Consider the following 15,422-nt stretch of genomic DNA (forward strand, 5'->3'; position numbering starts at 1 on the left):
CACCTTCAAGTACAGTTTAATGTTGAAATATGTAAGACTGGCCCTTGAGGTACATTCAGACAAAGGTGAATTGATTCTACAAATAAATTGCAAACCAGGAGATCAAAAGGCTTGAAAATAAAACAGAAAGACATTGATTGAACTCAGCTTCAACTGTTGAATAGTGATGCTGGATTTTCTCATGTGTTATTCTTGTTCAGCCTCCAGACATATCACAGATGAGGATCAGAATAGAGATTTTAAGACGGCATAGACCAGTCCAATTAGAGCGCTGGAACACACTGGGACACGCCCTCCAGAGCTCAGCCTATCACCATACTGATCCAACAGCTGCAGAGCAACCCCATTGGTCCATCCAAATCCCAACTATGACCAAAAAAAAATACTCGAGTCAGGTTTGGGTTATCATTCTTGTCCCTTTGCAAACTGTGCGGGACAAGATATCATCCGAAGTATTGAGGGTTCAGCAATAGCCTGCAACACTAATGTCAGCCTGATAGAAAGATCTTTTGAAGTGTTCTCTATGAACTTGCAATTTGATGATCTGAGCTTCTATTAATTTGCCGTTTCTTCTCTAGACACTCTATTGGTCCTTGGGGTCTGGCAGAAAATGAGATTCTACATTTCAAGAATGGTTCTGCTGGGCTGAAGAACTCTAATTTACCCCTAATTCCTCCAGAGATTAAAATGTCTCGGAAGCTCTGTGCCCAGGCTCGGAAAAGCAGATTTATGAATTTGAATATGTAAATATGAACAGACCATTAATACCTGAACTTCATACTCGCCACCTCCTCCGGGCTTTCCATCACCGCTGACATCGTACTGTAACAAGGACATGGCAGGAAGAGGATCGCAACGAAAGAGAGAAATAGAAAAAGTTATAAAAACCAAATCATAACTCAGCTAAAAAGACCGCTCAAAAACATTTTCATTAACTGAAATAAAAATAAAATCACAATAAATGGAAAAATAAAATGAAACTAACTAGAGTCACTGGGAAAATTATACATTTGGGCCTTTTTTAATGCAATAAAATCAATAACATGCAATTTGCTGATTTTCTTAAACACTGATCAAAAGTACAAAGAAAAGATTTCTAGTGTTTTCAAGGAGGAAATTAATTGTATTGTGGAAATAGAAACAAATTTACACTACTTGACAAAAGTCCTGCCGCCTACACTTATTTACACAAAATAATATATGATCATGCCTTGATTTAGACGGTAAGGTCTGACTTTGCTTAGACGAAAGTCTTGTCACTTAACAGAAATAATGTACAGTATAGAATATAAAGTCATGCTGCAGTGGAAAAAAAGAATGAACATTATGACTCCAATCAGCTTGGAGGACAGCATCCATACATCTCAGCAATGACTTAAACAGCTTATTAAAAAAAGTCATCTGGAATGGCAAAGAAAGCGTTCTTCCAGGACTCCCAGAGTTCATCAAGATTCTTTGGATTCAACTTTAATGCCTCCTCCATCTTACCCCAGGCATGCTCAATAATGTTCATGTCTGGTGACTGGGCTGGCCAATCCTGGAGCACCTTGACCTTTTTTGCTTTCATGAGCTTTGATGTGGAGGCAAAAGTATGAGGAGCGCTATCCTGATGAAGAATTTGCCCTCTTCTGTGGTTTGTAATGAGCAGCACAAATGTCTTGATACCTCAGGCTGTTGATGTTGCCATCCACTCTGCAGAGCTCTCGCACACCCCCACACTGAATGTAACCCCAAACTTGACTGATTTCTGTGAGAACCGTGGGTCCATGCAGGTTCTTGTAGGTCCTCTGCAGTATTTGTGTTGATTTGGATGCAGTTCATCAGATGATTGAAAAATTGACCTTCTGCCACTTTTCCAAATGATCAACTAGAAGTCAAGCTTTTATTTGTTGCTCTTACAACTAGAATTGATGACATGACTTTTGTCAGGTAGTGTAGATTTAGTGCAAACACAAAAATTAGCTCTGGTCAACACTGAATGTGTTCTGCTTAGTTAGAATTACTAAAAGAAACTAAATATATGAGAACTAAACAGAAATTGTGATCACAAAACTAAAACTAATACAACCATTTTTAAAACAAACAAAAATTAAACTGAAAAATACAGCAAATTTAAAACTAACAACGAAATGAAAAAAATTTATAAAATAAGTAAATTGTAAATTAGTTTTTTATTTATAGATGACAGTTTTGCTGTTGTGGTTGGGCACTAAATAGGTATTCATTAATTGTGACCCTAAACAGAGCATGGATTTTCTCTAGCAAATGCCAATTTACTGTTCATCAGCTTTACGCTCACTACCGAGTTTCATTATGGGATTCAATGAGTACATTGGATATTGACCACATTGATTCCAGATGAAGCTATAGATGGATTTTCCCCTCAAACACTACATAAAAGCTAATGTTTGACCGCCCAGAGATTCAGAAAAATATTGAATTTCTCACCTTCTCAAACATGGCTTCATATTTGATGAATGCCCGCCAGTTGGTCTGAATCCACCGCTGGGCCAAGCTGAAGGCGAGCTCTTGAGCGTGGGCTGAATGGAGCCCGGAGAGACCTGCAAACACATGATGGATGGGCGAGAAGTGGGAGGGTCATTTAAATGGCAAATTCACCAACTACTGAGAATCATTAATCACGTCCTAATAGTCACTTCCCAAACTCGCGGACAAGATTTGACAGCAGTTAAATTGAATTTTGAAGCGAATGATGTGATTTTGTGAACAGACTGAAAAATCTTCTGATGCACCGCTTTAAGGTATAGCTGAAGTGGCTGATGTGCAAAGTGCTGATGTATTACTGCCAACCTGCGCCTTTGGATAAACAGTAAACATGCTGTTAGAAATTGGAAGAAAACCAAACTGTTATTGTCTGCAGGATCACACCGTTCCCTTTTCTCAAGGATGTTCTCTCCCAATAATTTGGCTTCCAGGATTTTTAGAGAAAAATAAAATTGCCACTTCATAGAAGCTTGCCAACTTCGGCAGATGCCAACAAATTTGCACAACATGCCCTCATCCTCAAAAAGAAAATATGCAGAGAAGTAAAAGAATATTTGAAACTGTCATTTTAATGTTGTACTACCAATTTATATGCAGAGTAAAATGTAATAAGCAATGGTCTGGCCAGCAGCAGATAAACTCATTCATGTTCAGATGACCAGATGACCAAGTGTTCTTACAATTAGCCTGGATGTGTCGAAATGTTTAGCCCAACAGATGTAGCTCTTTATTTAAGGTTTTGGTTCTATTTATAGGGCACAGTCCACCCACTCTTATTACATAAGGCCACACATCACACTGCTGCTGGCTTTGCATGAGAGTAAAAGTGTGAATCACAGTGATGCTGGGTTAAGATGATTAGTTAGACAAATAAACTAAAAGGTAAGGACAATCTTCCTAGTGGAAAAAGAAAATAGTGACTGATTTTGTGGACAACCTTTGTACAAGGTATGTACAACCTTATCCACATGCATAGAGTATGCTCAAGAAAAGTCATATACATGAGCAACATCAAACAACATCGTACCTGTTCGACATCGATATGGCTGTATTTAGGCACTGGTGGGAGGCGTGCATTGGCTTAAGGCCGCAGGCCAAGTGCTTTAGGGTGCCTTCACACTTGGTTCAATTGCCTGGACTGTACCCAAGTTCGATTGTCTCCCCCTGCCACCTCCTCGGTTGGTTTGTGTTCACACTATCCTTTGTCCTTTTGAAACCCGGTACGCTTGCGTCATCGAGCTGCTGTTTTGTTTATGGCCGTTGCTAGTTGACGGTCACAAAACCAAGCGGCGAAATGGAAAGACGTGCGCATATTGCAGTTTTTCGGATTAAACTGAATCTTTTGGTTTTGGACATACAGAAAGCAACTCGCGTCCATCTGCCGCAAAAATATTATAAACATTCAGAACATCACACCGAGTCTGCTGAAGCTGCTTTTGGAGGAGACAAGCAGACATCACTGTGTATCATTGTGTTTGCCCTGGCTTAGTCACGCGCATGTCACCAAGGTACGAAATGTGACGCAGACACACACACACACACACATTCGATAGTTTGTTTCACTTCTGTTCAGTTCAGTTTTTTACGTTCAGTTCACGGATGCGCACCCGAGTTCAGAAGACACGTTCACACTAGCTAAACGTACCCTACTATGACGTCAAACGAACCCGGGGGCGGACCAAAAGTGCCAGGGTGAAAGCACCCTTAGTGATCCACCAGTGACAATATACAGCCATATTGCACTGCTAAGAGTGTGACATTGTGTTTATACAACAGTTCAACGGTTTATCGGTGTATACAAAAAAAGAAAATCAAACAACAAAGTCTCAAAAATCCTTTTGTAAGAGGAACTACTTTCTTATACTCTTGCCCAAAAAAGGCTCGACAGTACATTAAGTTGTCTAACAGCTGCAATATTTGTCTATGGTGAGTCTATTGATCTGCTGTCACTATGTGGGCGGAGTAATACACAAGCGTAAAGAGGCTGTACGAATGCTGTTATTGCAGAATAATGTACAACTATCAGCCAATTGGAATCAAGAACCATGCAGAACCTGTTGTATAAACTCGTATATAGAGAGAGGGAGCTATAAGAGGTGTGCAATTTTTACTGTCTTTGATATCAAATGTTGTTAAATGATATGCAGACTGATATTTGTGTCACTCATTTCGCAAAAAATAAAAGCCAAATGCCTTAGTTCAAAAGCATTGACTGCATGATGAAACCTTATAAAATTAAATTAGAATTTTAAAAGCCAAAAAATAATGATGTGTCTGCTTTTGTTTAATAATATTTTTTAAGATTAAGGCTTGTTAATTTGATGTGTTAAGTAGCATCAAACATGCGAGAGCACGGTTTCTCTGAATATCTATCTGATATTCACAAATCTAACATTGATTTCCAGAACAAACAAGAAGTTACTTTTATGTGAGTAACATTTTGCACAGAAAATTGTCATTTTTCTCTGTTTAGTCAAAGAAAGTGGTTCCAAACAAAACCAGAACAAGACATCTGAATTTGAACAAATCATACAAGTCAATGATTCATCCATAAAGTGACATGGCCCAGTTTCTAAATGAATCAGTAGTTCTGAGTAAATCATTTAAATGCATGGCTCACTGAATCACTCGTTTTAACAAAGACTTTCCACAGTATTTTTAACAACAAATGTTTCCCAGACAGGCCTAAACCAGCCAAGTTAATAGAATTGAAACACACTTAAATAAAATGTAGCTAATTATCATTAAATATCCCAGCTCTTTACACATGAGTTGATTAGATATACACATACGACAGATAGAGGTCAAATGCGCAGGACATTGGTGAGCAAATCAAGGCAAAGGCAGGAGCAGCTCGACTAGTGTATTCATTATTGAGCTCCATTGTGTTATAGTTTGGGATAGTTTATGCTTTTACTGTATTAAGTTGATTTAAAAACATAAAAAAATTATATTGCATCATCATTTAATATGTTTTAAAGCAACCTTTATTTAGTTATTTTAAATAATAAGCAAACAAATTAGCTAAATTAATGTAATACGGTTTGGTATATTTAACTCCAGCTCATAACCCTCAATCAAGTTTGGTTTTTGGCCCTTAATAAGAAAAAGTTTGGGCACCCCTGTTTTAGACCATGAACCCCCTTTTTTAAGGTCATGCCACAGCATCTCAACTGGATTCAGGTCAGGACTTACAGCGGGCCACTCTAAAGTCTTCACTTTGTTTTTCTTAAGCCATTCAGAAAGTGGACTTGCTTTTTTATCATTGTCCTGCTGCAGAAGTTTGCTTCAGCTTGAGGTCAGTAACAGGCAGCCGGCTATTCTCCTTCAGGATATTTTATATACAGCATAATTCATGGTTCAGAGCAAGTCTTTCAGGCCCTGAAGCAGCCCCAGACCATCACCATATTTTACTATTAGTATGGTGTTCTTTTTCTGAATTTCGATGTTACTTTTACACCACAGATAATGGGACACACATAAAAAGGACGTATATATAACTATTATGTATATACATTTGCTATATTGTATGGTGTGGAGTGAAATATGCTCAAAACTATATACCAAATAACCCCAGTTTGATTTTTTTTTACATCATTAAAATGTAAACTATATTAATCCTCCTGCTCTAATGTGCTTAAAACCTAGACTACAGTATGAAAATATAAATATTAATTCTATGTTTTTCTGTAAAGTAGTTTTACTGAAGAAAACAAATGTGCATCATGAAAATGATAGACTTGACTCAATTTGTTCATATTTATGCCACAAGAAGCCAAATTACCTTCAATGATGATGTGCTGGAGTGGAGGCCAGGTGTTGGGCATGTCCCACTGCTGACCACTGTCACTGAGAGAGGTGGGAATGCCATTAGGATAATCCAGACCTCCGCTATCCTATACACACAGAATAAATGACCAGCATGAGAAGGTTGTGAAAAGCTGTGCAAAGACTGCCATCTGCTGCTAAACATGAAGTGTGCATCTGTACCAAGTAGGGAATTGCAGCCTTCCTCTATTTGATTTCTCACCTTCTTTGTGAAAGCTAAAAATATTCTTCTCTTGAAGATTTAGAAACCATTTGCTATTCAACGGGGAAGAAACGGTGAAGAACAGTGGTGTTTCTCAAGTGGGAATACATTAGATATGAAGGCATTGCAATATTAATTTACCGAGAGTGTGCATGGGAGGTGATAATTAAAGCAGCATTAGGTCAGATGCCGAGACATCTGGAGATTGTCTGCAGGAAAAAGGCATTGCTTTAAATAAAAACACACTATCCACCTCATGTTGGAATTCACAATCAAGTTATTTGTGTGAAGACTTCAAGTTCATTAGCCACTATATGTAAATATCTAGATTATTATTATGTGCAGGAAACTAAACTATTTGTGCTACAAACCAGTGTGCTGCTTCAGGGTTATGATGGAAACTCAAATAATCTAAAGAAAAAGTTGAGGATCAAAAATATGAAACAAACATATGTAATAACTATTTTTCACTATTAAGAAAAAGATTACAGGTCACACTTTATTTTGATGGTTAAATTTCAGTGACATTACATCTTCATGCCATTCAACTAACTCTCATTAGATTGTAAGACTGTTAGGTTGGGGTTAGGGTGAGTGTAAGTTGACATGTACTTGCAAAATTTCTTACACTCATTTAATTGTCTGTTAAAGGAGCAGTATCAACATATTGTGGCAATTAAATTAAAAATCCATACACCTGAAGGAAAATGATGAAAGGTTTAATAAGGGCAGCACGGATACAAACAGTATGCAAAAAGAGCGGAAAGCGGAAGTGAGGAAAACAGTACTTGGAAGAGCACCGCTAACAGAGAGTGGTCGAATGGTTTGGACAGAAAAACAATGAATAAAAAAACCCTAAAAGCCTCAAAATTAATAAATGCATTAACAGGTTGTCTGCGGGGTCATAAAAATTATTAAAAGTTGATTAATTTAAACAAATTTATCAAAGAAGAAAATTACATTTGTACTTATTTAATTTAAAGGCTCTCTTAGGTAACCTACCATCCTATCTTTCTAATTTACTATCATTTCACATAAATAACCAACACACTAGATTTGGTTCCTGTATTCGTCAACAGTCTCAAGGGTATTGTCAGAACTTGGCAGACGTGCTTTTTCCTTTTAGGCCATGCAATGACCTGCAAAATTAGCTTAATCTCGACACACTTCCGACTCTGAGTACTTTTAAACATCTTCTGAACAACGTCTTAACGGACATTTGTAATTGTTTTTTATGACCTGACCTTTGTTTATGAATGGTGGTTTTGTAATTTTGTGGTATTGTTCTCTGTGATTTTTGTGTGAAACTTTATGTGCTGCCTGCCGTCTTGACCAGGTCTCACTGGAAGAAGAGACAGTCTCGATGTGATCTGCTGGCTAAATAAAGGGAATAATAATAATAATAAAATTTAAGGCCCTTAAAAAGTCTTAAACGCTATTTTACATGGCATTACATTTTGATTTATTTTTGATTATACAATGTCTAGTTGTACAGTATGCTCAAGTTTGTTTGAATTTAATCTGTGAATTTTGGGATGCTGTGTGGTTTATGAAATCAATTAAATTCTGCTATATTTAAGATTAGGTTGCTTTGTTTACTGCAGTAACATCACCTGCTGGATTAGCATTTTAATTCATGATATGAATAATGTTTTAGTTTAGGATTCATTTCTTACAGTCAAGTTAAATGTGGCCAATGTTACCGCTGAAACCTAAAGTGGTAATGAGGTCTAAAAATGTATGGGAAAAGGTATTGAATTTCACTCTCTGATTTGAGCATATACCCTGATTAAAATCAAAAAGTTTTCTCACCTAAAATAACCCTTTGGTGTGTTTATGATCAAAATATGATAAGTAGCTCTTTGCACCTTTCAATACAAACAGCCAGAGGAGCTCTAACTGGATGGATGAAGTGTCTGAAATTTGCTCACCCTCAGGTACTGGACAGCCTGATCGCTCATCTCCGACTTAGAGTAACACTGTGCCCACAGAGGTGCCAGGTTAGACGGGTAGAAGGACAGGTGACGGGTCTTGTTTACCAGGTTGTAATCAAACCAGGCCCCTTTCTCTGCATCCCACAGCAGACTCTCCACAGCTTTAATTCTAGCAGAGAGAGCCTTCTCGTATTTCAGGGCCTTCTCTTCATTACCTACAGGAAAATATTGTACAGTGCTCATAATACACACAAAAAACCCACATAGTCCACCATTTTACATAACCATTGAAATGTTTAGGACCAATTCATTTACTGTCCTAAATTGGTCCTAAATGAATGCTTTGACAAAGCAGCGGTTGCCGGCGGACGAGCATTTAGGGTCCTTTATTACACTTATACTGTTTAGGTCTTTAAAAACAACCAAATTTAAGTCTTACACTTACACTAAAATGGATCTATGACTAAATGTAATAACTGGAAAAATATAATGCATGTTAGCTCGAACTTAATTTGATATTAAACAATATTTATACAATGCATCAAATGAAGAATCAAGTGAATGCTTACTTTTCACTGATCTGTATTTTGATATGATTATAAGTGTGTGTACTGTAAATGCACACAAGTGTGTTTGTCTCTTTTACCCAGACTCCTGTGAAAGGAGGCCAGCAGACGCTCGTTGCGGCACATGATGGCATTGAGGTCAGCAGGCAGGATGGAGCTCGTCTGTGTGTCTCTCAGGCTGCCGTTGTTTCTGCCCGTGTCGTCAATAAACCAGCGAGAGGAGAAATCCCATCCGGACTCCGCACCAGACGTCAAGTCCATCCAGAGCTGCTTCTGAGCCTCTGAAACACACAAATATCCTTTTATATGTGCCATTTTAAATCAAATATTCATCTTATTGTAATACATATAATTATTAAATATAAAGCATTGAAAAACAACTGTATTCCTACCTGTTGACAGACCCTCAGCCAGCTCTACATCGTCACTGTAGGACTCAGGCCTAAAAATAGTTTTACACTGAAATGCATTACGATGATCAGCATATACTTTGAAATATACTTAAGTATATTTAAAATATTCAATATAAGTGTTTACATTCTAATAATATTACACACAGTTACTGTTGGTTGAATATACTTAGCTTCTGTAAGAAAACAAGCAGATAAACGGAACAAATACTGTTCACTTTATGCTGATTGAGTGACACATTTTTTTAAAGGTCAGACATCTTATGCTACCTTATATTAATGCAGACTTTTAAAACAGATTGTAAATAGGACTTTGACAAATTATATTATTTTTATGGGGAATAATATAATAATAATTTAAGACAACGCACTGATAAAGCCTATAGAATAACATCAAGCAGCAGATTCAAGATAGTTGTTGTGAGACAAATGATCCCAGTATTGTCCTTTGAGGGTTTTTTTTCTGACACGTGACAAGTTCATCCTACAAAATGCTGCTTTTCGGGTTTATTTATCAAACAGTCTGTACAGTTGCATTTTCTACTCACAGTTACACTTTGTCACGAACCACATAGGACGGTTTTCCATGTTGCTTTTTAACGCTCAGTCACTGCCACGAACAATAAATTCTACCTAAGACTGGAATACACAAAACTTAAAGGGACGTAGGTTCTACTCGCCTTAATTACACACCTGTGTGCCTTTCTTCCCGCTTTCCCATATCTATATGCCATTCAGAGCTCCACCCAGTGGTCAAACAAAGAATTACAAGACAAAAGAATACAAAACGGCTCTTGCAATACTGGAAAAGTGCATTTATTGTTATTTATTTATCAATTAACAGTATTAAGCAAGATGAAAAAATGAGCAACAAATCTGACTTTTTTGACCTGAACAGCCAAACAGTCAATCAATTAAAGTTAATTATGTTATATTTTAGACACAATATTGTCTACAATAGTATTATTGTTAATTTTACCAATGAAAATATTAAGTACCAGCAGGACTGTTGTTTTTCTGAATGAATCTAAATTCTGAGTTTGTTTCAAAATGATCATATACATATATAAAGACAGCCATATTTAATGTAAACCTAAAATATTTTATGTATTTGGTTTTGTAGCCAAATTCAATGTAATTAATCAGATAAATGATAAATAAAAGCATTTCCAGGCTGGTTTCAAGCCATTTACCACCTAGTCTTAGCTGGTCAGGCTGGAAAATGACCAGCTAAAGCAGCTTGACCAGCCTGGTTTAAGCTGGACATAGCAGGTTTTGGCTGGGCTCCCAGCCTGGCTAGCCAGTCAAGCTGGTTTTTGCTGATCATCTCCCAGCCTGAACAGCTAAGACCAGGGTAGAAATGGCTGTAAACCAGCCTAGAATGGCCAAAACCCCTCTTAAAATCAGGCTGGCCGACCGGCTAAAACCAGCCAAAAAAAAATGAATGAATGAATAATAGGGCTGGACGGTGGCGCAGTGGGCAGCATGTTCGCTTCACAGCAAGAAGGTCACCGGTTCGAGCCTCGGCTGGGTCAGTTAGTGTTTCTGTGAGGAGTTTGCATGTTCTCCTTGTGTTCGGTTTCCTCCAGATGCTCCTGTTTCCCCCACAGTCTAAAGACATACAGTATATGTGAATTGGGTAAGCTAAATTGTTCGTAGTGTTCGTTTGAATAAGTGTGTATGCGTGTTTCCCAGTGATGGGTTGCAGCTGGAAGAGCATCCGCTGCGCAAAACATATGCTGGATAAGTTGCCGATTCATTCCGCTGTGGCGACCCCTGATTAATAAAGAAACTAAGCCGAAAAGAAAATTAATGAATGAATAAATAATAATAATTAAAAAGTATTGAAAATAAAATGATGATAGACAATGATAAGTCAAATTATTTGGGCAAAGGTGTTGATTGAAGCTCTTGAACTTGAAGTCAAGCTTTTTGAATAAAATGTAAAAGGTTTTTTAATATATTTTAAGGGCCTTAATTTTCTCAATTGATTAATTTACAAGGTTACAAACTGACATTATTACAATATGCTATTAATAGTTTCTCATTATTAATGTTTTCTTTCAGTGTGACTGAGTGTCAACGAGTGCTTTTACCTGGGATGGTCCACCGGCACATTATATCGATTCAGGATGTGAGTCAGTTCACTCGTCACCACATCAACCGACCGATTCTGCATCCAAAAGCTGTACTCTCTTTCCAGCGCTGGCAAAACCTGCCTGAACCACCGAGCACATGCAGAGCAGAGGTGTTATTCAGCGCAGCAACTCAATATTCAACAGACCTGCAGGAGGCCAATTTAGCTGAAAAGGTTACCTGAGGAAGTCTTTGTCTCCGGTGGCCTCGTAGAAGCGTTCCACCATTAGAGGAAGAAATGGAGGCTGACTGCGCCGCTCATAATAAACACGACCACCATTTGGGACAATGCCATATCTGAATGGAGGCGGAGAGGACAGATAATGATGATGATAAAGAATTTAATATCATAAACTGATGCAATAATTTGTCAAGAAAATGACTTTTGGGAAATGAAAATATGATTGTGAGGTGATTTTCATTCAGTTGTTTTTTTGCTATTTAATGGATTATATTTGAAACTGTTGTACAGTTAAAGTCACAAATGATGTTTAACAGAGCAATCATTTTTCACAGTGTTTCCTACAATATTTTTTTCTTCTGGAGAGTCTTATTTGTTTCATTTTGACTAGAAAATGTTTTTCTTAATTTAAAAAAAAAACTATTTTAAAGGTCAAAATTAGAGATATATACATTGGATGTTGCTTGTCTATTAGAAGGAATACGTCAATAGAGCCGCCATTTTAGTACAGGGGAGTGCTCCTTTGAAACGAATGTGGGACCAAGGTGCAGTGGAGGACTGGCCATACAGAGCCAGAGATATACACATATATGCAGGGCTTAATTCGTGCTGGAACATCTGATCTGGCTCCTCATTTTAGCGAACCCCCTCCTCCAATTGGCATATTTACTTTCTTTTTACTTTACGTTTACTCTTAACTCCTTTCGCGGAGTGAGGAAACGATGGAAACTCACTCCGCTGAAGACAACCATCAAACTAAATATTTATTTTTGGTTGTTAAGCACAAAGATTTGTTTCAAAACTATTTCTACATTCAGTTCTAATTTCGAGCAAATAAATAAATGAACAATAATAATGAAGTGTGCTCAAAAAACTGAGTTATATCCAAACACACGTCCTCATGTAGTGCCCCATATGGTGATGCATGCCTCCAAAACCCGACAGGTGGACAAATCTAAACTTGCTTTTATTAAAACAAATATAAATATGCATATAATAAATGATACTGCTATTTATAATAGCATTTTACAAATGCGGATTGTTATGAGTAATCTGAAAAAAGCACCAGCTCCACAAACTGGCACAAATTAATGTGCTATTTAATTCATGTGGAGCAAAACATGAAAATTGCAGTTGCACTGGTCTGAAAAAAGCAACAAATAGCACCATACACTTATTGCGCAGGGTGTATGATGGGGCTCTCTATGTCTGCAAGCATTTTAAAATAGGAGACAATGAAAGCACCTTTCTACCAAGTACACAAAGTTGAGAATCATTCCTCTGGCTGTCTCAGTCATCTCAGATAAAAGGAGACCATTAATTACCCAATAGGAGTCCCTGAGAGAGGAAGAAGAAAAAGAGGAATTAACTGAAGCACAGAGCTCAGGATTAAGATGTTACAGTAGTTGTCAGGCTGCTGCTGCTGTGTTGTTGTTGTTTTAAGTCACCATGACAGTGTTTATTTGTACAATGTGCACCAGAGTGAAGGTGCTGTCACACTTTGTCCAATGACTTCCATGATCTCTGCAGTACCAAGTGACAACCACCCTGTCAATAAACATTATACAAAGGTCTTCACTTCTTCTTGTTCAAGCAGTTAATCTGAGATCTTTGGCAAATCAAATGTCTTGAGACATTAGTGTGCTTCTTTAAACAGGCGATTTCAGAATTGCCACCTTGTGGACAAATTGGTAAGTGCGAATGTGTTTGTGAGACAATCTGCACATAAATCACATAGATGACAAAGACAATATTTACAATAATATACCATAGCAGATAAAATCATATCTGATATACATGTTGTGAATTTCTGTAGCCTGGCTTACAGCACCAAAACTGTTGTGACATTCTAAGATGAGCAAAAAACAAAGGAGAACTTCGGGTATCTTCAAAGCAGAAAACTTTAATAAGAAGAACTCTGCGTCGCTGTGGCGTCATCGAACGTAAACTCAGTTTAAATGCATTTTTACAGACATTAGCCCCTTTCACACAGTGATACCGATAAATATATGGAAAATTTCTGGAACGACTTTACTGGTAATTTCAAAAAAGCGCTGTTCACACAGGCGAGGACGTTACGGAATTTTTCCGGAAAAGAGCATTCACACATCCATTCCAAAATACCGGTAATTCTGACATCATTAACCCGAAATGACCTCTAAACGGCTGCGCTTGTATTTGTAAACATTTGACTACATCTCAAACTCTGTGGATGGATCAGTATTGTGAACAACTTCGATGAAAACATACAGAGAAACACTTTCGCATGTCGAGATGTACATGATATGTGTGTGTGCTGACACTCATAGACTGTTTATGGGCACAACGACTTATCACAAGCATCTTATCGATAATTAATTATACAGTTGGCATTAAGATGAACATATAAATGTTATCTGACTAATTTCTAGCAGCTAAATGTGTCTGGAAAAATATTCAAAGGCTTTTATTCTCATAAACCGCGCGAACGTGAATGTGTCTGACTGTTCTGATTGGCTAAAGCAGACTTCTCACGTCAGCACGTTCTAGACGTGCACGCGCTTATTCCAGCAATCTTCCTTTTGCGTTCACACAGTGCAGCATTCCGGCAAATTACCGGTAATGTTACAACTTCTCTTTCCGTAAAATAGCCAGAACGAATTTACCGGTATTTTCAAAAAATGCCTGTTCACACATACACACCTTCCGGTAATTTTCCGGAGAGTTGTGTATGTGTGAAAGGGGCTAATGATACATGTAGGTGGGGACAGTCTAAAACAAAGCATGCAAATGAAGTGTTGTTGTCGGCAGGGTAAATTGCCTTTCCAGGCATATAAGCATGAAAACATTTTAGCATGAAAACAGTGCGCGCAAATGGGGTTCTGGAGACAGAACTCGTCCGACCAGTTGACCGGCTTGAGAAGACAATAGACACAGCTGTGCTGTGAAACTGACAATTTTCCATTACTTTGGAGACAGTCAGGGCTCAGGAAACCAAGACATTTTAAGGTCTGTCACAACCTAAAAACAACTTTTCAGTTATATATAGGTTACATAAATTTATATTCCCACAATATGTACATTATCCTTATGTAAATGCTGACACTGAAATTGTCTGTATCCACTAGATAGGGCACACAAAAGTGCAAATAACAGAGCTGTTGTGGACGACATGGTGGCTCAGTGGTTAGCACTGTTGCCTCACAGCAAGAAGGTCGCTGACTCTACTCCAGGCTTGCCATCTCCAGGTTGGAGGAAAGTCCTTACCTCAGCTGGAGGAGTTCATGTATCTTGGGGTTTGTTCATGAGTGAGGGAAGGATGGAACGAGAGATTGACAGGCGGATTGGTGCAGCGCCAGCTGTAGCACGGTCAATGTGTCTGTTGTGGTGAAGAAAAAGCTAAGCTAAAAAGGGAATGCTCTTGATTCACGGGTAAATCTATGTTCCTACTCTCACCTAGTGTGGTTTATTCATAAACTAATTTCGAGAGGATAACGTGCTTATAATCAACACGGCTGGCTCCTTATTAGCTCCGTAATCAGCCCTATTAGATGATTAGTAGTAGTAGTAGTAGGCCTCCGTCAGTCAGTGTTGACCATGGATGACGTATCCTAGCTCTTATCTTGAGGCATGACTGATTGTTTAAGACAGCGTCGTTGGTGGCTGAAGAGACCAATGCGG

The 15,422-nt window shown here is 38.0% G+C and overlaps 1 protein-coding gene and 1 long non-coding RNA gene across 8 annotated transcripts in view; one reads left to right on the top strand and one right to left on the bottom strand.

Moving 5' to 3' along the window:
• Positions 1 to 1,047, top strand: part of LOC137488332 (uncharacterized) — a 248,871-nt gene extending 247,824 nt beyond the window's left edge. For 3 of the 4 annotated variants that reach the window (XR_012393830.1, XR_012393828.1, XR_012393829.1), the window contains one exon: positions 579 to 1,047. This is a non-coding gene — a long non-coding RNA (uncharacterized lncRNA). Of the gene's footprint in view, positions 1 to 200; positions 396 to 578 lie in introns of all 4 variants that reach the window. The other variant, XR_012393827.1, reaches the window with a different exon arrangement.
• Positions 1 to 15,422, bottom strand: part of treh (trehalase (brush-border membrane glycoprotein)) — a 20,642-nt gene continuing 5,220 nt past the window's right edge. For 2 of the 4 annotated variants that reach the window (XM_001336151.9, XM_073929594.1), the window contains exons 6-15: positions 13,008 to 13,100; positions 11,762 to 11,878; positions 11,542 to 11,664; positions 9,428 to 9,477; positions 9,116 to 9,316; positions 8,467 to 8,684; positions 6,290 to 6,401; positions 2,449 to 2,561; positions 769 to 822; positions 1 to 366 (exon numbers count right to left, since the gene is read on the bottom strand). In XM_001336151.9, coding sequence (XP_001336187.4) covers positions 226 to 366; positions 769 to 822; positions 2,449 to 2,561; positions 6,290 to 6,401; positions 8,467 to 8,684; positions 9,116 to 9,316; positions 9,428 to 9,477; positions 11,542 to 11,664; positions 11,762 to 11,878; positions 13,008 to 13,100 — 1,222 coding nt within the window. In that variant the 3' untranslated portion in view covers positions 1 to 225. Of the gene's footprint in view, positions 367 to 768; positions 823 to 2,448; positions 2,562 to 6,289; positions 6,402 to 8,466; positions 8,685 to 9,115; positions 9,317 to 9,427; positions 9,495 to 10,125; positions 10,255 to 11,541; positions 11,665 to 11,761; positions 11,879 to 13,007; positions 13,101 to 15,422 lie in introns of those variants that run through there. The other 2 variants (XM_073929596.1, XM_073929595.1) reach the window with 2 other exon arrangements.

This window comes from Danio rerio, chromosome 18 (assembly GCF_049306965.1).
Source record: "Danio rerio strain Tuebingen ecotype United States chromosome 18, GRCz12tu, whole genome shotgun sequence".
Classification (NCBI taxonomy): domain Eukaryota; kingdom Metazoa; phylum Chordata; class Actinopteri; order Cypriniformes; family Danionidae; genus Danio; species Danio rerio.